This window comes from Ischnura elegans, chromosome 12, assembly GCF_921293095.1.
Source record: "Ischnura elegans chromosome 12, ioIscEleg1.1, whole genome shotgun sequence".
Taxonomy (NCBI): domain Eukaryota; kingdom Metazoa; phylum Arthropoda; class Insecta; order Odonata; family Coenagrionidae; genus Ischnura; species Ischnura elegans.
This window is the reverse complement of record NC_060257.1, coordinates 15,833,411-15,857,529: the sequence shown is the minus strand read 5'-3', so window position 1 is coordinate 15,857,529 and position 24,119 is coordinate 15,833,411. Positions and strand designations below refer to the sequence as shown.

The 24,119-nt window shown below is 37.4% G+C and overlaps 1 protein-coding gene across 3 annotated transcripts in view; it reads right to left on the bottom strand.

Annotated features, from left to right (window-relative positions):
* Positions 1-21,529, bottom strand: part of LOC124169105 (furin-like) — a 32,222-nt gene extending 10,693 nt beyond the window's left edge. For 2 of the 3 annotated variants that reach the window (XM_046547592.1, XM_046547593.1), the window contains exons 1-8: positions 21,253-21,529; positions 14,406-14,591; positions 14,088-14,207; positions 13,548-13,722; positions 7,463-7,647; positions 6,609-6,735; positions 3,432-3,535; positions 2,053-2,153 (exon numbers count right to left, since the gene is read on the bottom strand). In XM_046547592.1, coding sequence (XP_046403548.1) covers positions 2,053-2,153; positions 3,432-3,535; positions 6,609-6,735; positions 7,463-7,647; positions 13,548-13,722; positions 14,088-14,207; positions 14,406-14,591; positions 21,253-21,405 — 1,151 coding nt within the window. In that variant the 5' untranslated portion in view covers positions 21,406-21,529. The remainder of the gene's footprint in view (positions 1-2,052; positions 2,154-3,431; positions 3,536-6,608; positions 6,736-7,462; positions 7,648-13,547; positions 13,723-14,087; positions 14,208-14,405; positions 14,592-21,252) is intronic. The other variant, XM_046547594.1, reaches the window with a different exon arrangement.
* Positions 21,530-24,119: the final 2,590 nt, after the last annotated feature.

The window sequence follows — 24,119 nt, the reverse complement described above, 5'->3', positions numbered from 1 at the left end:
TGAATACTATAAATGGAGTGATGTTATGGTTCAAATCAATTGTGAGATAACTTGATGTAGGTGGTAATTATGGAACAAATAATGAAGAATGCATAACAAACAGAGGTTCATGGTATGTAGTTACTGAAGTGCAAACAGATTGACTTTAGTGGAGTTACTCCACAGGCGGGCAACTTGTAGTGAACTGCAGTGAAACTGAGATGGGCACCATACATTAAGTGCATACGTTATTAGCCTATTCTTGATTATATTCAAACATTATTTTATGTTTGAAAATACATACTCAAACTTCTTTTGAAATTGTGGTGATCTACTTGTATTTTGACCTCCTTAGTATGAATATGGTGCTCAAAACATAGTATCACCCACATTTTCGCATAAATTGCACAATTTTGCAATAAATGAAAGTGCAATACATTTTCATTGTAACACATATATCCTGCAAAACTGTAAGTTTGGACCAGAATGAATGGTTCCGTGTGAATATTAAAATGATGGAACATTGATACCAGAAAATTTGGGGTGCTAGGATAATGGGGTAGTTCTGCTGGATACTTCTCCATGAGCTCATAGAAATGCATAGTATTGGGAAAAGCATGGGCTATGCAACGTTAACTAAATAACCATGGGGTGGAAGATTTTAGTGAATGTTTGGTTCCACACACCCTGTATGTATGTTTGCTGTATGCATATTTCCATATGAAGTCTGTTTATATTTATTTTCTACTTCAACATTAATAATTTGTATTGTATTGTTACTATTTACTTACATACATTTTGTTGAAATTGGTGGAGTATACAGGGTTTGTCCCAAAAGTAATGAGCCTTTTTTCAAAAAAATAGATTTATTGATCAAACATATAATATAACTTAATAAACTTCAAAATAGTCTCCTCCCGCATCTATACGCCTTTGCCAACGTGTTTTCCATGCATTGTAGGCCCTCTGGAACTCGCTTTGCGGAATGCTGTTAAGGCACCTCGTCGTGGTTTTTTAAATGTTGTCTAGGGTCTCCAGATGCTTTCCTTTCAGCTCCCTTTTTACCCTAGGAAACAAGAAGGAGTCTGCCGGGGCTATAGGGGGGCTGTGGCACCGTTGAAACACCGATCCGGGTCAGATAGTAGTTGACTACAAAGGCGGTGTGATTCGGCGCGTTGTCATGGTGGAGTCTCCATGACGACCGAATCTCTGGCCGGACGCGGGTAACTCTGTGAACAATTCGATGAACATCTGTTTTCGGCAAATTTAATTGTTCTATCATCAAACGAACACTCATTCGGTAGTCTTTATTCAGCAAATCTCGCACACGAGTGTCATTATCGTCCGTTCGCGATGTTAATGGACGCCCAGAACGGGCCTCATCGGCCACTTCTTCCCAGCCTTCCTTGAACGACTTGTGCCACTTTTTGACCTGCGAGTACGACAAGCAATCATCCTTGAAGGCCTCATTGAGCGAATAAAATGTATCCTTCGCCGTCATTTGAAGTTTGACGCAAAACTTTAACGCATAGCGTTGCTCCGAAGTTCTCTCCATCCTAACCACGACGAGGCACTGCGCGGAGGTTTACTAAAAATGAAGTCCTACCGTTCTGAAAGCTCGTATGCAACTGAAAGAGGCGTTGCTGACAAGCTTAGAGTCCCTTCCACCACTTCCAACCAGTCGCACAGGTGGCGTTGTACAGTCGCGTTGCAAAAAAAATGAAGCTCATTACTTTTGGGACAAACCCTGTATGACTTGCATCATAATTGTGGGTCATACTTACAATGTTTTTAGTACCATTTTTGAATTCAGGAGGAAGTAATACATTTTTACATCTACTTTTGGGGAAAAAGTTTTTCTACCAATGCTTGGTGTAATTGATAAAAGAAGCTGCAAAAACCTCAAAGAAAATTTTTTTATTGTTACTTATGTGTCTTTGGGGATTTAGGGCATCAAACTTTTAGTATCATACAAACAAGCTGTCATGGCTTCTAAGTAATGCTGACTTGAGTATTAGGCCCATTATACCTACGGATTGCTGACCCCTGCTGTGATAAGTTGATTGGACTTACTTTGCTTGAAGCATCAACGCAATGATTCCGGCTGCTAACGGTGCGGCAGCTGATGTTCCTTGGAAAGTTGAAATACACTCTCCATCAAGTTGTGGAACAACCTGTATATAATAGTTAATCCTAAATTTGAGCTCAGGAAATCAAGGTAAAATCATTCTGTAATGTTTATAAGTAAGATTCTATTAACTTCAGGTCTTGTAAACCCAGATAGCACAAAGTAAGAGAGTTATCCGTTTCTTATGGTTTTCTTACGGAAAAAATTGATAAGCAGCTTATTGTAAGCTACGGGGCTTATATAAGGCAAGGGTAAGATTCTAGGGAAGAATAGGTAAGAAATGCCATCCAATATCCTCAGGCAACGTAAGTCACTTCTCCTGGAGTTGGAGAGAGGCAGATGAACAGCGTACTAAACATGCTACGCGGCTCATCTCGAAGTGAATATAAAGAATACCTGTGAAATTTGGCGAGTCTTTCATCTACATCTACATAATACCCCGCAAGCCGCCTAAAAGGCGTATGGCAGGGGGTGTTAGGACACCAGCCGTTTACAGCTATTAAAAAAAAATGAGAGCTTATGAGAGAGAGAGAGAGTCTTTATGAGAGCTTAACAACTAATAACAGATTTTCCTGTAGAAAAAAATTAACAACTGCAAGCGACTGGCTGGTGAAGATATAAAGCATGATACAAGTACTTTATCCTTGTGGCGGTAAGAAAAAAAAATATTATTAGGGTGATCCGAACGTATGACCTATGTATCCGCAGCTTTGTACGCTAACTACTTCTCCACGGCAACTGATAAGTGCCAAGAATGGAAAAATTATTCTTATACATAAATCCCATAATGAATACTCTAAATTGATGAAATAAAAACAACACCTACGGAAGTGCTGAAAGTTTGGCATCCATTTTGTCATTACTCTGGATGTTTGTCAGCCTGGACGTAAGAAACCTATAACAAGCTTACTTGATAAGCACCTTACGTATTTCTTCCTTTCACTTTATCTCAATGGTTTATAATGTGCTAGCTGGGAAATATTTTTAATGTTTATGATTGGTTATAAGTCATTCAAATTGCTGTACTATGGTGACTTATTTCATCATCACCAGTCAACAATTGGTGTAACATTCACAGAAGTAAGGGAAATGTTGAGCACAGTGTGCCAAGGAAGGAATTGGTGGGTAGGCCATTTCTTTAAAGACAATGATTATGTGAATAAAATATTGAAGGGGAAATTAGAAGGAAAAGTTGCGTTAGGAAGACCCTGAGATATGTACACGAGATAGTTCAAGAAGTACATTTTCAAACTACTAAGTCTGGAGTATTGCATAGTACTCAGTATAATTATGAAGCTGTCTCAGCTTACATTAGTGTACTCACCATATTCTCATTGTGTGGCACGTGATCATGTTTTTGATGCTTTCCTCCCACATAGACGCTTGCCATTGAAGCAGAGCAGGGCTCGTCATACAAGCAGCTCAGACCTGAGGAGGAGGAGACAGATTTTATTATAAGTATTTTATAGCTTGTACGGAAGGTAGGTATTTGAAGGATTCAACTCGGATAAATAGTAGGGATGATTGGATCGGATGCCTCGAATCCAAATATCCGTGGATATTGCCCTTCATCGGATACATCGGATCCAAAGTCATGGAAGACATCGTATCTGGATCCGAAATTTAGAATAATAGCTTCAGTGAATGTAACGTGCAACAAGGGTGGAAAGAGTTCCGATTCTATCTTCGAATGTGCCGTCGCATACGATTCTTGTCCTACTCATGAATCGTTTTGTTTGAAAGCTCTTGCAGAGGTTACGTAGGAGAATTTCAGCCGTGGAAAATAAAAATAGCAAAATAAGACTGACACATAGTGTGACTCTTCCCAAGAGATTGAACAATCATCGGGGGAGTCTCAGCAACAGGAATTTGAAAATGCATTTGGATCCAAAAATATCCGATCCGATAGATCCGGCTCCGAAAATCAAGGATCTGATTCGAATCCGATAAAAATCCTGGATCCGTCCATCCCTAATAAATAGGGAAGGGAAGTGAGATATTTCTTTGGATGAAAGTGTGTCAGAAGGTTGCTACTTTGCACTTGTCAGGCCATACCACAAAAATATACGTGGTAAACATAATGGGTAAGTTGATGAGTGATTTAACTAGTGAACTAAATAAAATACAAAGGAACGCAGCGAAATTCATAAAAAACTGACATGTGTCAACAGAGAGCATTACATAGTTTTTAATCAGATTGAGGTGAATCCACTGGAGACTCCAAGCAAGGGGGGATCCAGGATTTTTTTTTGTGAGGGGGCACAAGGGTCAGACAGGCAAACGCGGTCTTCTCACAGTTGAGATTAGAAATATCACGTGTGTAACAATTATTGTATGAAATATTCTCTTTATTTTAATATGAAATTAAATGATTGAGGCTCCGGAATGCAAAAAACAAAACAAACATAATCATAACTATATTAAAAATCTTGTCTATTTTTTAAGCATCTGGAGGGGGCACATGCCCCCCCAAAATGTGCTTATGACTCTGAGGCTGTATGCTAGGCTGAGATTGCTTGAGCAATTAAGAATAGATATCTTTCCGTGGGGCATGATGAACATCATCTTAGAACCTCACTATTCAGGTTGGAGAAAAATTGTCACGGTATTTTAACCCTGGTTAGCTGATGCCAGGTGGTACCAAAATTATTAATGATGTTTCAGCAAAAAAAAATGCAAGCTGCAGAAAATTTGAACCAAGCATTCCAGTTGGCATTTTTGCCTTGGATACATTTTGATCTCCGGGCAAGTAAAGCATTCAAAGTCATTACGTGTTCAGAGCATCCAGCATCAGGGCAAACTCATGGCCACTCGGTGTCCTTGGCTGAAAGTTTTTGTAGTTAAAAAATGGTGCATTTTCGACCGAAAAATCATAGGGAATATTGGTTCCTGCTCTGGCATCAGCTACACAGGGTTAAAAGTTCGTGGCATAATTTTTCTCCAATCTGTATATCCAGGTCTGACTGAAACATAAGAAAGGGGACATTATCCACTATTTTTATTGCTGAGGTATACATGACTGGCTTCAATCACCACATAAAGGGTGATAGCAGCATAGTTTCACTGCATATATGCATTGGGCTGTATATAATAAGTGGGCGTAACACTAATATTATCAGGGACGAGGCTGTCTGTTGTCAAGTGCAGAGCTAGGCAGTTGGTATTAGTGGTGCCGACTCCATGGGGATTATGGGGGCCCGAGCCCCGTCTTAAAAATTTGTTACGGGTGTGAGGAAAAAATGTGTCAGGCTTGTCGATTTTCCCCAGAGTGTCCAGAATCGAGATTCGAGTTATCAGGGTTCTAATGTTGGTCATGTGACTCTTCTAAAATGCTTAAAAAACTTAAAACTCACTACTTATAAAATTTCCCGGGGCAAGATCCCCGGTTTGGGCCCAACTAATATTTATTGTAAGTCGGCACCCCTGGTTGGTACTCAAGCAAAGACTAAGACGCTCCCATCCTTGCAGCTCACAACACGACATCAAAGCATTTCCCACCACTACCATATCTTGAACACACCTTACTCAAGTGTATTTAAATCACAAGTGTTTTAACCTATTCAGTGTTCAAGTAGTATTCATCCTGTGTGTAATCCTGAATATAGTTTTTTGTATGTATACATTTACAAGTTAATATTTACCCTGAGCAATAAAGGCCGGGCTTGAGTAAATGTTTGATGGAACTCTGTGATCAAATCACTCTAACCCAAAAAATTTTTATTCTTGTTGATTGATAGTGTTGCAACTCCTCCCACAACATGCCTATTGATGTTGCTGATGGGGTAGTACATATGTAGATTTGCAATTGCACTATGGGGAAAGGTGGAGTGAAGATTAAATTCACGCAGCAGAAGGGTTAGTGGTTGTACATACAAAAATATTTCATATCTACATTGATCTGCGAAATGGCTTGGCAATTTTCACATGAATAGCCAGGCAATTATGCTTGGCACTCTAGCTTTGACACTCAAGGAACTCAAGTGGGAGGAAAGAAAATGTAAGGCTCTCCTTATGCAACTTGCAATACTCTCGTGTGTGACCCTGTTGCACGACTTTAAGGATTCATTCAAAGCTTTTGCATTGTAGTGCACCAATATATTTTTATTTTTTACATTAAATATTTGCAATTTATCCAAACAGATTTAAGCAATTAAAAAATTTGTTTCATACTCATGCATGGGACATCAAAATCCATCTACTAATATACAATTTTCTTGAGCATGCATAACCAAAAGTGGGAACAAATGCACATTTGCCAAAAGATGGTAGATATGATGCAGATTCTAATTTTATCATGTACTGTTGCTTCGGTTGCAATGCTACTGTATAAATATGGCAAGAATATTAGTGTATGACAGTGTTATGCCCACTTATTATGTACAGCCCAATGCATATATGTAGTGAAATTATGCTGCTATCAGTCATTATGAGCTTATGGAGTGGTGGCTGGTACTTGAATGCTAGAGCATTAAATAAGACAAGTATATACAAATGCAATTACCTGACTTTGTCACTGCATTTATTGATATGGTATAAATGCTTGATACATATCCATCCAGATTGCAGTTATCTTTAGCTCCTCCATTGCCAACTGCCCACACAAAGATAGTACCTTTCCCTTGCCGACCCTGAAACAAAGCTTGGTAAGCAGTTTTGAAACATATCTTGGGTTTTTCTGTAATTTGTATCCTAGATGTTGTTCTTTATTATTCTAGCTTATTCTTTTTACTTATTAGCATATGTATTCTTCTATCTGTACTTCATTAGGCTAAAATGTTATCATTTGATATTTTATTTTTCGTTATTATATATATTATAACGAAAAATATAATGGAATCCCTGGAATATTCCAGGGATTAGTCAAATCCACTTTTTTCAATTCTGATTCTTTCAAATGGGTTGCGATTCCACTGATTCTTATTCATACTAAGAAGTAGGATATTGATTTTTCAGTAGCATTGCTGTCATTAAAGTTTAACAATGGAATGGAATGAAATAACAAAGACAATGTTGTGACCCCAAAAGTATAAATATTAAAAATAGCAAATTATTATGTACATATTATATGTAGTAATATATCCTCAAATTTTGTAAAATAATAAACACTTAAATGGTTTCAGAAAATATTTTTAAATTAATTTGTGCACAATGGCTCAGGTGTGTGGTGGCCTTTATGCTCCAAGCGTAAAGTCCATTTTCAAAATGGAATCTGAAAAATCTTCCTGGAATTGATGGAATCAGAATCCACTTTAGGTGATCAATTCTCGATTCCAATTCCGTGCACGAGAATCAGTGGAATCGAGATTCGACACTTGGAATTGACTCTTCCCTATAACTTTCACCTCATCCACATACCTTAAGAACACCATCCTTTAACATCTTTTCAGCCATTGGCCCTGGTTTGTCAATGGTTTTTCCGTCATCAGTTGGCCCCCAAGATGAAACAACAATGTCTGCTTGGAATATGGATCCTACGCTAAGTGCCAGGGCTTCTTGTAAGTCTGTCAGCATTGAATCCTTCCCATTTAGAAGTCGAACACCTGTTGAAGTATTAGTAGCAATAATTTAAGCGTATAACCACAGTGAACATCAATTTGATTGCTTAGATTTTATCACTTTAAAAAAATGATTTTTTCCCTTAATGACTTATCAGTTCCAATTATGTGTTGGTTCTGATTCCAAATCGGTTCCTGGCATTTTGGTTTCTTGGTCCCAGTTCCTGTAGATGTTTTTATTAAGTGTTTAATTTTATTGAATAATTTTTAAAAGGAATTATTAATGTCATAATGGTGCTGTGAAAACTACCTATAGTAATACATACGACGTACATAATTGCACAAGCACATTAATCGAGGAACTTTGCGGATTGCACAAGTTGTGCATTGTACAAGTTGTGCAATCCGCAAAGTTCCTATATTTTAATTATCCAATGCAAAAGATGCTCAAGAAAAGTTTTCAAACTCGGCTCTTCACAAATTATTTTTATGTGCCAATCTTTTTACTTCAGATTCTAATTGTAGGACTAATTTTAAGCTCAAGGACTGGTGTTCTTGCAGAGGTTTCCACGGTTGGAAGTTGTTATGAAACTGTCTTAACCCTTTCGCGCCGGACGTCGGGTGGAGCCGACGGGCATTTTATACGTAGAACACCTGACGTCGGGTATAGCTGTCGCTAACTTTTCTACACAGACGACCTGATGTCGGGTATAGCTGTCGTGGAGGATGGGAACCGACCGCAGCGGTAGCTATGGTCGGTGGTATTCAGGCCCAGCCCGAGACCTAGCTTAGCGAGACCCTTTGTGCCTCCCCTTAGGCAATTAAGCCCGACCCTCCCACTCATTTATGATCCTTCCCACAGCAGGAACTTGTGGTGGAGTGGTTGAAACGGCAATGGTTTTTGCAAAGAATAATTTGTTGCAAACTCAAATTTTTTATTTATTGTAATGAATTCTTCGTTTTGTTCTTTGCGTAGGCAAATTTTAAATGAAATTTTAGTGTTATTTTTAACGAACTTTTCATGTGAATGCTGTAATACCTTGTTCTTTCATCTTACGGGATGAAAAATATGTAATGGGGAGATGCTGTTGTTTTATTGTTTTATTGCTCATGAATGTTACAATCCAAATAACTTCCTACATTACATACCCTTTATTTTCTGATCCATTCATTTTCCCCCTAGTAATTACTAATGCGCCGGCATTCCAAAGTAAGGTAACTTGTACATCCAACTTCGTACCTGCATTGTATGCCCTATTGTTAGCTACTCATTTTGGGTGGAACATGTGCTCAGCTGACTGACGATGTCTCAGGTAAACTACGCGGAAAAACCAAACCTTCCACTCTCACAATGATATCGCACGTGCATTCATACAGTCCAGGTGTTGAGCGCTAATGACATTTTCGCCGAATTTTTCGATGGCCCTCTCTGGTTCTAAGAAAAGCGATTCTCAATATGCTATTGTGCTAGTTCTTTCATGGGTTTTCAGGCTTGCATTCCTTTTTCCCCACCCTTTTTCCTTTATTGCTGAATGCATCCTCAACTTCTATGAAAACGTTATCACTAAAACCTATTTCTTAGTACTTATGCCTGCCCATACGAGAATGCATTCCCTCTCTAATTTCTCACCTTACCTTCTAAAAAACTTTAAAAATCTAACCTCCTGAAAAATGAAAAGGTCCTAACTAGGTTATTATCAACGCTAGAAACCCGTTTAAAATTTCACAATGCTTAAAAAAATGTCAGTTATTATTATGTAAGTGTAATTTCTCAGAAATCGTAATGAATAATTATTTATAAAAATCACCGGTAAAATAATAAGTTGACCAAGGACTCCCGCTAAGAAAGGGTCCGAGGGTCGGGTGAGAGGCAGGGATAATGGCCGGGCGCCCCATTGAGTTGGGTCCCAAATCCGAGGGACGAGTGTACCCGGGCAACTCACCCCCAAAAAAGAGCTCCGTACGGAGAGTTTTAAAATGTTCTTATGCTACTCGTAGCGTGGTAAAGTTTTGCTTTCGTAGTCTCCGGCAGGAAAGGGTTAATCAGGAAACAAAATTTCTGTAGAAAACTAGACACCATGACAGAAACAAGGACTGTTGTAACTGACTAAAGAACTGAATTGACTCATCCCTAATTTTCACGCAAGATATTGAAGTATATTTCTTCACTCTTAGAATTATTTGAGGTAAGGTTTTTACCAAAAATTATCTACAAGGCAAGACTATTGAAAAAGTATTAGAATATTTCTCTCCTTTTTGTCAGCGATTGGAGGAGGATAAGGAGAGTGATGGTAAGGACTATATAATTTCATTAGATATCAGTTAAAGGATTATTGTGCCTGCACGTTTTTATGATGCTGTCAGCATGTATTATGTATATTTAAATTAACAAAAATTTTTATTGTATTGATATTTTTCTATAAATGTCAATGTGTGATAGAAAGGTGGAGATAAGGGGTGACAAATACTATACCACAAATGATAGTTACAATCTAGCACTTTATACCCTTCCAAGGTCAGGAGCCCCTTCTGATTATATTTATAATAATTTCCTCTGGCAATATTACTTGGTATAGGCACTCAATTATGATGCAGGCCGCCATTTAGATGAAAACCATATTACATATATACCCCAACAACACACATTTGGATATACATATGTATATATATTGTATTTTCATGGGTCACATACATATATATTTTTGTTATGTATTACATCTGTAGTACATATGTATTATTGAATGTATTTCCTTTGTATTCATACATATGTAAAAGTGGCACTTGTTACACGATAAATACATTTGTATTTTTTGTGTATTTTGAAATTTGGATACTTATGTAAATGTGGTCAAAAATACACAAAAATACAAATGTATTTCTCGTGTAACACGTACCACTTTTACATATGTATGAATACAGAGGAAATACATATGTAAATGTGGTCAAAAATACACAAAATATACATTATGTATATTTCCTGTAATACTTGGGAGGTAGATTTTCGTGGCGTCTTGCGAAACGTTCATAAACATTTTTTCCAGAAATAATATGTTCACAGCAAACGCCAGATTTCCCTATTTTAATGACCATTCATCCATTCGAATTTATACCCAGAAAGCTTAAAAATAAATCATATACTGGTCGATGTGAGCAAGGGTAGTAAATATGGCGGATATTTATGTTAATTTGTAAATGCACGCGAAATACAGACGTATTACATATGTAAAATTCAGTTTCTATCCGCGAAATATACACATGGATAAATGGTTCACAATACATGAAAAATACAAAACATAGTACTTGCACAGATCAAAAGTAAAAGCGAAGTTTGATTTTTTACACAATATTTTAATGTAACTGTTTAGACAAAAAATTAAATTCTCAATTCCGCGGCTCACTGTCGCTAGGGAAGTGAGTGGGAGTGATACAGTTATAATCTCGTTGACAGTAAACCTCGGCATTTCGTTCGAGACTACGAGAACGTGCTGTAGGAGGAACTCCGGCATCTACGCTAATAAACAACAGGATATCCGTTATTAACTAGCTACTGATGTATAGTTAATTTTATATTTGTTTGTATTATTATACTTATTGGAAGAATTGACATAGTGTTTTAATCCTCGATAACCGGTGCGTGTGGATGGTGTGCTCAACCCGAAGCTATGTTTTGCTGGAAATGTGCTTCAATCCCACACGTTATTGCGATTCGTGCAAGCCAGCTCCAGCAGTTTCCTGTCACTGGATTATTAAGGTAAGGTATGATTTATCTTTTATTGTATTGTACGCCTACATAGACTACATTAATTATGTTATTTGAGTATATTTGGATACAACTATTGGCGCAATGTGTTGACCACATTGCGCCAATAGAGGTAATTATATTGTTTATGTTTGGCTATTGTTTTCCTTTTTTGTTGAGTTATGTATCGAGGAGACTGGTCTCCATTGAAGTTATATGGTAAAACATAGTAATGTCAATCTTGTACGTATAAATTAATAGATTATGCGTCGTATAGTAATTCCGTGCTTCGCGGCTGAAGATACATTATTTTTCTGCTCTTAATTAAGAGCAGAAAAAAATGTTTAAAGGAATGTTTTCGTTCACGTGTAAGTTGTTTTATCGCTGTTTATTACCACAACCTACTGTATTGTAGTTCTTGCATTCCTAGTTATCCTATGCTTTAGTCATAACATCTTTGACCGTAGACTTATCAGCGTAGCCTTGTCACTAATAGATTCCTCGAGGTTCCGAGCGGTTTTGCCCTCTACTTCTAATTATTTAACGAACAAGAAGTATTGGTCGTGTAATATCGGTTCCCTTAAAGCAAAATGTAATATTTCTTTCATCTTGAAATGCAGTCAATCAAGGTGCATTTCGTCATTATTATTAACACAAGATAAATACGTAATTTTCATGCGAAAGTTTGTCATTATGTAAGAAAAAGGTGCGTACGGGCCAAATTAATTAATTATAATTTTCTTTTCATGCTCTTTCGCGCATACCCAGCAGGCGACGATGTAAATAGCTTGGCATGGACAAGAGGAGGATGGATTACGGAAAAGACGACGAAGCAAAGCCAGAAGACCAGGTGGAATTGTTAATACCGAGGTAAGCTTTGAGGGAATTTTTTTTTACCATAATGGAGAGGTTTCTTAAAGTTAAGCCTGAAATTATCGGTTATGTATGAAATTTATTTGTTTGAAAATTTGATATCACAAGTTTATATTTTTTCTGTGTGAATCATCCGGTACTAAATCATGGTAGTAATATATTAGTATCATGTAATAAATAAGCATACCAATGGATTCACGTTTTCCTAGTTAATTTATATTTAAAAGTAGTCATATGATCTTTTCTCATATTTCTCATTCTTCTTAAGAGAAAGGCTATTAATTTTGTAAAATGAAAGCATATCCCCAAAATATATGATTTCTCAAAGGACAAGGTCAAATCTGTGCTAGTTGGGACCTCGACATAATTGGTAAATGAAAAAATTTAAAACTTATGTCTGGAATCTATCAGAGAAGCCAAACTTTCATTTGCATTCAGAATACAGAATTAGTACTAAAATTACAGACTTCACAGAATACTGACTGCCTATATGAATTGATAAAAATAAAATTGAAAGGCCTTGAGCTCCTATTCAGATCTTACAAAAAGATATATTTTTGCATGACTTTTAAACTTGACTTCTTCTTTTCTCCTTTCAGAAAGTGGCTAATTGTGCAGAGTTGGTTTCCTGAATTCAGGTTTCTTCTTGTGCAATGGGTTACAACGCTTGTTCCGTGCTAACATTTTTTTCTATTTTCCAACTCAAACCATTGTTTGTAATTGATTTATCTTTGTGCCATTTTTTTAAAACTAAGTTTCACCTACTGTTTGCTGGCCCTTAATGCTTGTTAGCAATATTCATGGCCACACTGGTTATTTGTGTGTATTATTTTATTTTTCTCTTTGAATAAATGTTTTATTATCTGTACGTTCTGGTTTCCTTATATTTATTCATCCGTTTGATCCATATTGATATTAAGTGGACGTGGGTCAGAAAATCAATATGTATAATTCGTGTACGAGGGCCTGCAGATACATATGTATATTACATGCAAGGATATTCAGATTTCCAATTTGTAATACGCATGTATACATACATCCTGAGGGACTTTTGAGCCACTTTTACGTGAAATATACAGACGTAATACGATTGTATTCCATTGTATACATATGTATAATTCATGTATGGGTATTCAGATTTCCAATTTGTAATACGCACGAATACATACATCCATAGGGACTTTTGAACCACTTCTACGTGAAATATACCGATGTAATACGATCGTATTCCATCTTATACATATGTATTTGGTCACGTTTTTTGTGTGTATTATTGATGTAATACAAATTCCGTGTTTTCTGGGTAGCATCTCATTGATATAATACACTTAACCTCCGATTTTGGATTCATAAGCCACCCCAACTCCACAGTACTTGTTGTTGGCTGAAGCAGATAAAATAGCCGCACAATAAGTCCCGTGGCTGTGGCGATTTGCATCCGATGTATCAGGAGAAGGGTCATCATCTTTTCTTTTCAAATTGGAAACATCGTAACTGACTCCTGGTTCCTGAAAATAAAATTTTAGTTTGCCTGACCAGTTACTTCAAAAGCATAAGAAATAAGCATGCAAATTATTGGTGTAAGTTAAACCTCATTTGGGGAAGAGGTAAGATGTTATAGCATAAAAGGTGTTATAATAACACTCTCTTTTTATTGGCAGAGCTACATTATATAATTCAAGTGGTTCACAAAGTTATTGTAATACTTGCTATTACATTCTCACAAGCTCTAACGATGCAGAAAAAGCTCAGTTGGTAAGGCTAAGGCACTTGTGAGACCCATTGCATGAAAAGTATTAAATAACATCATATTTATGTACTGAACATAAAAGTATGGGTGCATCCTGCTCATAATTCAAAAGGAGTGACTCACGTAATTTGATTGCAAATCTTCATTGTCGTACTGAATCCCATCATCCAAGATGGCAGCAGTTATGCCTTTCCCAGTGAAGCCTTTTGACCATGCTGCAAACACGTTCAGCCACTTGTTGGCCTGAATAGAATGTAAACAGATTGAGAAATCTTTGGAGTGTCATGATATATAAGTGTGGCATTGAGGACAACAAGTGTAACAATTCTATATTACTCTGGCACAATTGAATGATATATGTAAGGTAATTTCCATCCATTTTCATTGAAGAGGAATTTATCCATTAAGTCATTACATAATGCAGAAATGACTGTTACTTACTAAATACCATTGTTTTGGGAGGTATGGATCATTGAATTTCATCTTTTGATTCCAATAGTAAGATCTTTCTCCATTCCTTGTAAATGTTTCATTATCCTGAGAGAATGTTTCTGAATGGGACAGTGAGTTAAAAGCATGATTCTTGATAACTCTTAGCTTTCTCTGTTGGGGTAAAACTTGTTCGACCTGTGAAGAGAAAAATTCGCTTTACTTTATTTTTCTTCACTTTTTATATCGTCTAATTTTTTCAAATAAATTATTCCACATTGACATTTCAAATAAAATATTCCACATTGTAGTCAACCCAGAAACGAGACTAGCCAAACTTTAGTTTAGCCAGAAACGAGTTTAGCCAAACTTAGCTCACAAGCTGCAGTTACGGCTATGGTTCAACTCATTATGTTACCAGCGACTCACAATATTTTTGGAAAAATATATGAAAAAATAAAAGTGCTCATAAATCACAATTTTTTGCTAATAAAGTTTTGGGGAATTTCGTCTTTGGTAAATGCACACTTAAGGAGGGGCTTATATTAAAATCTGAAACCATAAGGATCAAGCGTTTGTTGAATTGAGGATGAATTGACAATGCACTACATTAAAGTTAAGTAATCAGAAAATTAGTCATCAAAGGAATGCTAGTTTTGCTTGGAAATTTTTGGAAGCTTCCTCGTTTATGCTATTTGAGGCACTGAATCCAAATCTGTGGTTTTTTAAACAAAATTTTGTGACCTAAAATTACAAAGAATTGCAATAAAGGTCAAAAATTTATTATTTTTTAAGTTATTTTACTTTTAGCTCTGAGTCTATCAAATTTTAAGCAATACGTTCTCACTCCAAATTCGAAGCTGGTACATAAAATTTCATACAAATGTCATGTCTTAGATTTTTCTTCCACGAACGGTAGAGACTCCGGTGCCATTTAAAAATTGGCGTTTTTAGTTATTTTCTGCTGAAAACCAGCAGATTTATTTATTGGCTTTATAATCAAGAGGAAATCAAAGCCGCCCCAAAGCAAGACCCTTTTTGAGTTTATCGTGACTGGACTATACTGGTATTTTAAAATAAGAGAAAATATTCAAAATTTTATCAATGCGTCATTATTATTTCGCCTATTATTCATGTCGCAGCACTTGAACGGAAAATTAACGAAATACTTAGGTGTATTGTGGGTTGCGTATTTTTCTTACCAAGGCTTACAGTCTAAGTCAAACCCGTTGCCTCCGAGTCAGTGGTGTAGCGAGGGGGGATCCAGGGGGTCCTGACCCCCCCGAAATATAAAAACACATTTACTTTGCTACATAAATGAAAACAAAATGCTTGAAAAATCATAAAATTACAAAAGATTTATTTGAAAAATGAAGTTTTTTCGATAATGAAAAGTATTGAAATTAGTTTAAAACCCTCTGCTTGGTACCATGTTTTTTTTTCAATTTCCCCCCCTGGTTTTGGACCCACTCCCCCCGAGCGAATTTCCTGGCTACGTCACTTCTCCAAGTCTTCTATTCTCCCAACCCACTTCGTTAAAAAGCTCTGCAAAAAGCTCTCTGTTCGCTTGTAGTAGTTTTTTTAATAATTTTTATTTTTGTTTTGCTTATTTTATGGATTGACTTAAATATTTCTGTGCTGGATCCCATTTGCATGCGGCGTATTCGAATGCGGCCTCATGATTGCAAAGTTCAGATTTTTTAGGCCTAGTTGAAATTCGTCACTGACTGTAAACTGTTGGCAGGAAAGAATTTCAAGGGAGTTAATTTAGATGGGGTAAATTTTGAGAGATATTAAAAACAGAGGTACGTCCAATTTTTTTGCAATTTGTCAACTCAATTTATTGATAAAATTTAATTTTTCGTATTAAAAAACCACTCTTTTATTGATAACTATTTATGATTTGTAAAAGTTATATTGAAAGTATAGTTGGACGTTGATAATAGAAGTCCTCTAAAATCCATAAGGAGAAGACTTGGTTGTAATTATATTATGAGGAATGATGGCCTGATGAAAACAATTTCAGAAAGACAAATGGAAGGGAAGAAGGAAATGGAACGGAAGGAAGTTACATATGACTGATTATAAAGGGTGTAAAAGGGAAGAAATACGTCGCTATGAAAAAACTAGCGGATAGCCTTGATATAGTGTCCTTATATGATACACGATTACAGGTTTACTTTTTGGGTTTCGGCGTAAGAAATAGACTACACAAAATATTTTCATTACATGAATGCACATTACATGCCAATAAAACACGCATAAGTATTCATACAAGACTAAATAAATGTAATCATTGGCAAAATGCAAAATTTGCGCATTTTCGTGTATTTAGATATGCTCTAATTATTACGCATCATTACTCCGTCCTCGTGACTAGCGTTTTCTTAGTACCGCTTTGCGATTCACATCTACGCGAAAGTATCTTGCCATTACGCCAAAAAATCGGCTTGCTGAATTGGATCTGTGCGTAAAAAATGGGGGTATAATATTCACGACTCCACCCACTTGCTCGCAAAGATTTGGATAGACTGTCTACATCTACGGTTTGTTCTGCGACAAAGCGATTTGATCGATGGATTTTTCTTCCTTATAGGAAAATCCTCTAAAATCTCTGGCACATTAATGGCTTTGCCTGGTTTCGCTATTTAGTTGGGCCCTTTTCGCTTCTATAGCGTTAAGGTGTTTTCCCCGTCCCGTCCCTTCCGCACCTATCGTATCCCAGAGGCGTCGACGGGCTCCTATCGCGACGGCGCCTCTTTCCTTTTTCCTACCTCTCCAGCCCGGGTGATCGGGCGTATAAGTCTCTGACTTGGTTCCCGGCCCCGGTGCGTTGTATCCTCGAAGGGCTCCCCTACATCTCTTCATCTACCATCCAACGATTTGATCGGTGGATTTTTCTCTTTAATAGGAAAATCCTCCAAAATCGTTGGCACATTAATTAGGTTTCGCTATTTAGTGGGCCCTTCCCACTTCTATAGCGGTGAGGTGTTTACCCCGTCCCTCCCTTCCAACCCTATCCCCATCCCAGAGGCGACGACGGGCTGCTATCGTGGCGGCGACTCTTTCCCTGTTCCTTACCATCCAAACCCCTCCCCGGGAGCGCGGGCTTATAATTCTCCGACTTTGCTCCCGTCCCCGGTGCGTTGTATCCCTCAGAGGACCCACCTAGGAGTCCTGATCTCTCTTTCTACATCTACCAACTACCCCGCAAGCCACCTTAATGTATGTGTGGCGTGGGGTATTAGGACACCAGCCGTTGACAAATAAAAAGGAAACGCTCAAACTAAATTACGCCTAGCATTCATAAAAGTCCTTTATTGCTCGGAAGAAAAACAAATTCCCATACCCATCTGTTCGGCAAAATATTTCTCTTTATTTATCGTTTCGGTCGGACCTGGAAATATAGTGGGGTTCCCACATGCTATTCTCCGAGTCGCTCTAAAAGATATCTATTCTCCATTGCTCAAGCCAGTGGCGTAACTATGGGGGGGGGGATCTACATCTACATAATACCCCGCAAGCCGCCTAAAAGGCGTGTGGCAGGGGGTGTTAGGACACCAGCCATTTGCACATAAAAAAGGAAGTGCTCTACGAAGTTGGGACTAGCATTTATTGAAGTCCTTTATGGTTCGGAGGAAAGATGAATTCTCATGTCTATCCGTTCGGCAAAACATCTCTCTTAATTTATCGCTTCTATCGGACCTGGAAAAATAGTGTGGCTCTAATATTATGTTCTCCGTGTCGCTCTTGAAGATATCCAATCTCAATTGTTCAAGCAATCTAAGCCTCGCGCGCAGCTTCAGAGTCTCCAGCGGCTCCCAGCCTAATTCGCTTAACATCTGCGTAACGCTGTCTGTACGCCCGTAGCAGTTTTTGACGAAACGCGCAGCCTTCCTTTGTATTTTATTCAGTTCGCGGATTAAATCTTTCTGTACCGGATCCCATACGCTCGCTGCATATTCAAGGTGCGGTCGGACGAGTGCGAAATAGCACATTTCTTTCACTTTCTCATCCGAAAATCTTCCCACAATAAAATGGGATCGGGGGATAGATTCACCCCCCCCCCCCCCAAATCATCAGAGAAATAAAAAAGTTATGAGCGTGCTGCGCCCGCTCCCAGCGGGCTCCCCCGCTCTTTTCAATGCAGGTCCACAGAGGGATAGGCGCGTTTCTAATTTTAAAATGTAGAAAAAAAGGCAGGGTCTTATGTACAAATTTAATTGGAATGTTCATGTACAAATTGAGGTCAGGGGACCTCTTTAAACACAACATTGGAAGTAATTACACTATCCTCTGTTAAACGCACATGATAACTCATACTTACGTATCAACAGGAGACTTGAATGTGGAATCAGCCGCATTTTGATAAAAGTTATAGAATGCGAGATATTGTTGCAAATGAACAAATGTATCCGTTTGTGCGCCGTTAACGTCAGGAATGTTTATCGGTCTTTTTTTTTATTTAAAAACCAATTTTAGGAAACAATAGCAATATTTAGGAAGTAAGATATGCCGTCGCATGTTCTCTGGTAAATTCTGTGCATTTTGGTACCTCATTTGTGGAGTTTGGTTGCGTATAAGTTGTGAAAAAGGTATCTATACAGTAGAAATAATATAGAAGATTAAAAATATTGCCTGGTTTTGAAATATAATAACTGCATCTTTTTTAATTTAAATTTTTATCGCCAAAATGATGGAAAATGTATATTCAGGCATATCATTCTTCAAAAAATTTTCCACCCCAGGCCATCCCATCCCCCCAAAGCATATTCCTAGTTACACCACTGGCTCAAGCACTCTAAGCCTATCGCGCCGCCTCCGAGTCTGTATTGCCTTCAAGGCTAGCCTAGTTCTGTGGATGGATCCTCAATAGGGTAGTTTCCTTCATCAAAGAAAACGAAAGGCATTGATTGCGATTCTTTACCCACCATTAGTGTATTCATAATATACAAATTATTTGGTTTTAGAAATACCAGTTAAGACGAATGGCAAGGGTCAATTTTATCCTCATTTGAAAAAGGCCAGATTGGCGCCCATGCAATGCCATTCCACGTGACGTCACAGGAACCTAGTTTCTATACGAGTTGATAGGAGTTTTACATTGTCTGAGGTTACCAATGCATGTAAGAGGCACAGAGCTCAGGGAAACATGTCTTAATAATCACCGATTAAAACTGCCTATGGTCGGAAAGTTTTATTCGTTTGATAAGGTATTAATAATCCTTATTTAAGCCTAGCGCTACCAGCTAGCATGGTACTCTGCTACCTGCTAGCATCCTGCGTCGTATCAGCGCTCAGAGCCTCGCCCCAAGGTCACCTCACTTGCGGCAGCGGGAACCAGAACGACGTCACACGGAGTTTTCCCGGCATTCATGCTTAGCCGTCGCGTTTTCGCGCGCTTGAAAATTTTCACTTTTCCTTTAATCGTGAAAAATAGATATCGTCATTTAAAAATCTAAAAGCTTGAAATACGTACTCCAGGAGTAATAATCTTTCGATTTAGGCAATAAAAAAATAAAAGGAAACCACCCTATTACGAATATTTCCCTCGCACCATGTGTAAGTGTGGATAGGACAGCACTATGCTGAGAGGAGAGGTGGAGACTAACGAGGTCGTGGCCAGAGGAATACTTTTTGGGGAAGGATAAACTTTGGGGGGGAGGGGATACACTTATTAGGGCTGTACCCGTCAAAATTTCCATGCATCCTTCGTTGAGAAAGTCTTCAAACAATTATGTATCTAATGCAGTTTTTTTAGTTTTAATTTTACAAATATAACAATTATTTCCCAAGAATAAAATCCTGTATAAATCTTTACGGAAAATTCTATAGTTTCGTAGCTTTATTTTCATTAATTCAGATAACTAATGTAAGTTTTACAAAATCTGATGATAGCTGTGTGGGAATACAAGTTTATAATATTTACAATAATAATGTAATATATTTATATGATAATATATATAATAATACAAAAAAATATACTATATAATAATACAAGTTTATATAACAAGAATATAACGTATAGAGGAGAAATGGACTTTAAAAAGTGGGTTTTCGGGGTTACCGTCAATACTTAAATGCAATGTCTTAAGTAAACATGTTGAGGTATCGTATGTGTCATCTCAACATCACTATTAATATAAGAGGTTTAAATGCAATAATTGTGAAAAGATTAATAGCCAGTCAAATAACAAACGCTTGGGCAAACATAAATGTTCAATGATGAATGAATGACTTCGGACATGAAGAAGCAAAGTGCAACGTTTGCGAAACATGACGTCGCCTACGATTAACAGACGCGGTAGAGAACCTGTAAGCAGCCAGTCATCGACACCAATCCGCGGAAGCCTTCTTTCCAACGTAAATGTACAATGCCTTCTCTACTTTTATTGCTCGTGAACCTCAAATTCAACCGCAAAATGCTCATTGGTTGCCTTGACAGGTAGAGGATGTATTCAATATTGTTTCAATTGCTGTTAGTTAAAAATATTAATATCATGCATTAACTATAATCAGTGCTGTAGTTGGAAAAAAATTTAGGCGGTACACACCAAACATTCCAACAGCTGAGCATGTATTATACATCCGGGCGCGAAGGTATTTTAACCGGTACACTTATTACGAGCTTGGATTTTAGGGGGTACGCCGTACCGGCCCAACTACAGCACTGACTATATAATCATAGAATGATTGAAAAAATAACCGAAATAATATTCTTAAACTTTTCAAAGCTGGTAAAAAAGCTAAAAAAGACGAGAGACATGTCAAAAAATTAACATCATCTCAACTCCATCTTAATAATTCACGAAGTTTGATGAAATCTTTGTGATTGATACTTCAAAATAAAAAGCCTCACCTGGTCGATGTGACTTATCCTGTAATTTTTCGCGATATTCCTCGTTGCTGCTTCTCCACCGTCAATGCTTGCCACAAATGAATCGTGCCTCTGTGAACACACAGGATGAGGGCCAACTACCACAGCCAGGAAGATTGCAAGCCGGTAATACATTATCAGCTAAATGCATCCTGGCCAAGATTTTAAGGCTTATTTCTCGCATAACATGTCGTGAATTTCAGTGGAATCCAACCAAGTGGGTGAAGGAGCTGGTCGTCTCCCATTACGAATGGCTGGAATATCCCGTAGCTGTGTTCTTGGATAACCGACCCACCCCGCCACCTTTCCTTATCAAACCACATCCTCCGGTGAAGTAAGACCAACGCGTTCCTTTATTTACATCCATTCCCAAAAAGTCCCAAAGAAACAAGGAAGTAGAAGTACTATTTTGCACTCGTCAAGCTTTAACTTGAATACGCAGCGAGCGTATGGGTTTCGGCGCAGAAATATTTAATACGCGAACCAAATAAAATACGGAGGAAAATCACGCGATTCGCAAAATATCTGCTTCTAGCAAACAGAGAGCTTTCACACGAATTAGGCTAAGAACCGTTAGAGACTCCGCGGCTGCACTTTAGGCGTAAATAACTTGGGAAATTTAGAATATACATCTTATAGACAGGGGTACGAAGAACTTCATATTATAACCACCCTATATTTATTGGTCTGATAGAAATTATAAAACAAGAGATATATATTTCCGAAAGGATAGGAATGGCTAGGCGCGCAGCTAGGAATTAAGGCTACGGGCGGTTTTAGGGGTAACCAATACTGGGGGTATGGAATACGGGAGGTGCGGGTACCCTCCCCCAGAAAACTTTTATGATTAATTCTTCAAAATGGTGAGTTTTACGGCTTTCTGAGGGATATTTTATTAATTCTTGTACGATTCTATAAGTTAAAGTTATCCAATTAAGTAAAATGGATTAAACTTTAAAATTTCTCTGAGTTCTGGGGGGGGGGGGGGGTTTATCGCCCAAAAGCCCCCCTCGCTGCGCCACTGGGTATGGCAATTAGTCTTTCCCTCGTACAAGTGCTAAATAATTAAGGAATGAAATAAAATCATTCATAATGGACTAATGGCGCACAGTGGTCCCAAATCGAAAAAAGCTGGCCAAAATTAATAACGTCGTAATTTTACCTAAAATAGCAACAAAATTGGAAGTCCCTAACTGATTTTGATCATCTGAATCTGATTTTGGCATTATTTTTACGATGTATCTTCATTTTAGCATTTTTGAGCTGTTAATATTTTACAATATTTAGAAAATCTCGATATAGATGTCATTGCGATTGACGATAACTTGGTGTTCATGAAGACCTTAAAATAGTATAATTTTAAGTTAAAAGATGTATGAATTGTAGTTAAAACCCATTATAGAATTTACGACATGAAATTAGTGAGATTCGAACCCGCGACCGTCAGCATAGTCTGTGAGATACCAAAATTGGAAAAAATACTCATACTCTCTCATTTTTGGCTTCCATGTATTTGATAAGTCACATTAGATGAAATAAAATGACTGATATTAAGAACATTGAGGAAAATAATGCTCGAATTGCAATACAATCGCTCTCATGCATCTCAAAAAACGAATTTTAAAAGAATCGTCGTCCGATGTCACCCCATCGGACTCATTGCCGCTCTGCGAATCACTTAAAATTAGTAAATTTTCACCTCACCTGATAGGCTGAACTCGCTTTTTTTGTAACTCATGATGTAATTAAAATGTCTGATTCAGATATTTAAAGGAGTCTTCGAAAGATATCTTCATAATTTAACATTCTTGAGGTTTTTCTTGTACGCTGCTCCCGGAATTTCCTCATGTCTATGTTCTTGGCCTCCAATGCTTTCCCCGTTAAAACTTCAATTGTAAGAAAGGATTCTTTGGAAATTGCTGTTCCATGTATCAGCAATTTATATACCATGAGCAGCATATAATACCAACCATAATAGATGCACAGCTCAGCCATTTCCATGCAATACTGGCTGAAGGCTTCATTATGTATGTCATAGCCGCTGGATAGAGATTTTAAAATCACTGAAAGTCTATGGATAAGTCTTTCATCGATACCAGTGGTGAAAATTGCAAATTCCATTAATAATTACATTTCATACACATAAAGCACTAGTTCGTAGATTTTTCAAAATTATGGAAACGGGTCCAATATTTCTTACTTATTGATTATAATTTTATATTTACTCGTAATTTCATCTTGACTGGAATGAAGTCCTGAATTAAAACTCCACTTTAAAAAATATGATGATTGAGTTTATGAATGATTATTTTTAAACACTGCATATATTCGCCGAATGTGCATACACGGTAATCATTTGCACTCACTAGATGCGAGAGGGAGATATTGATATACTTCTGGAGGGAATTTCATTTCCTTCTGCAGCTGGCTTTTGAACATCTTTTTGAAATGCTCATCTGTCCTCGAGCTTTGATTCCACTTTCTCCGGTATTTCTTCGCATAAAACGCGTCAAAATATTTTTGGCATGCTTTATTTCATTCAATCGAAATCTTGTTTTCAAATTTTCCACGACATATTTCTTCTTCTTCGCTTATGAATATTATTTTCTCTCTGTATTTTTTTTGTACACCGCAAGGTACGAAAAAATTTGCGGCACCCATAATTCAAATTTAGCAGGTGAAATAACGGCTGAAACGATGAATATGATTTCTAAAAGCTGTCTATTTTTAGAGAATAATAAACCCGAAGTTATGAGTTGACATTGAATAAAAGATAAACAAGCTTATATAGACGTGTCTCTGAGTTTCCGGCGTATCCTGAAATTTGATTCCAAACATTGGCAAACCAA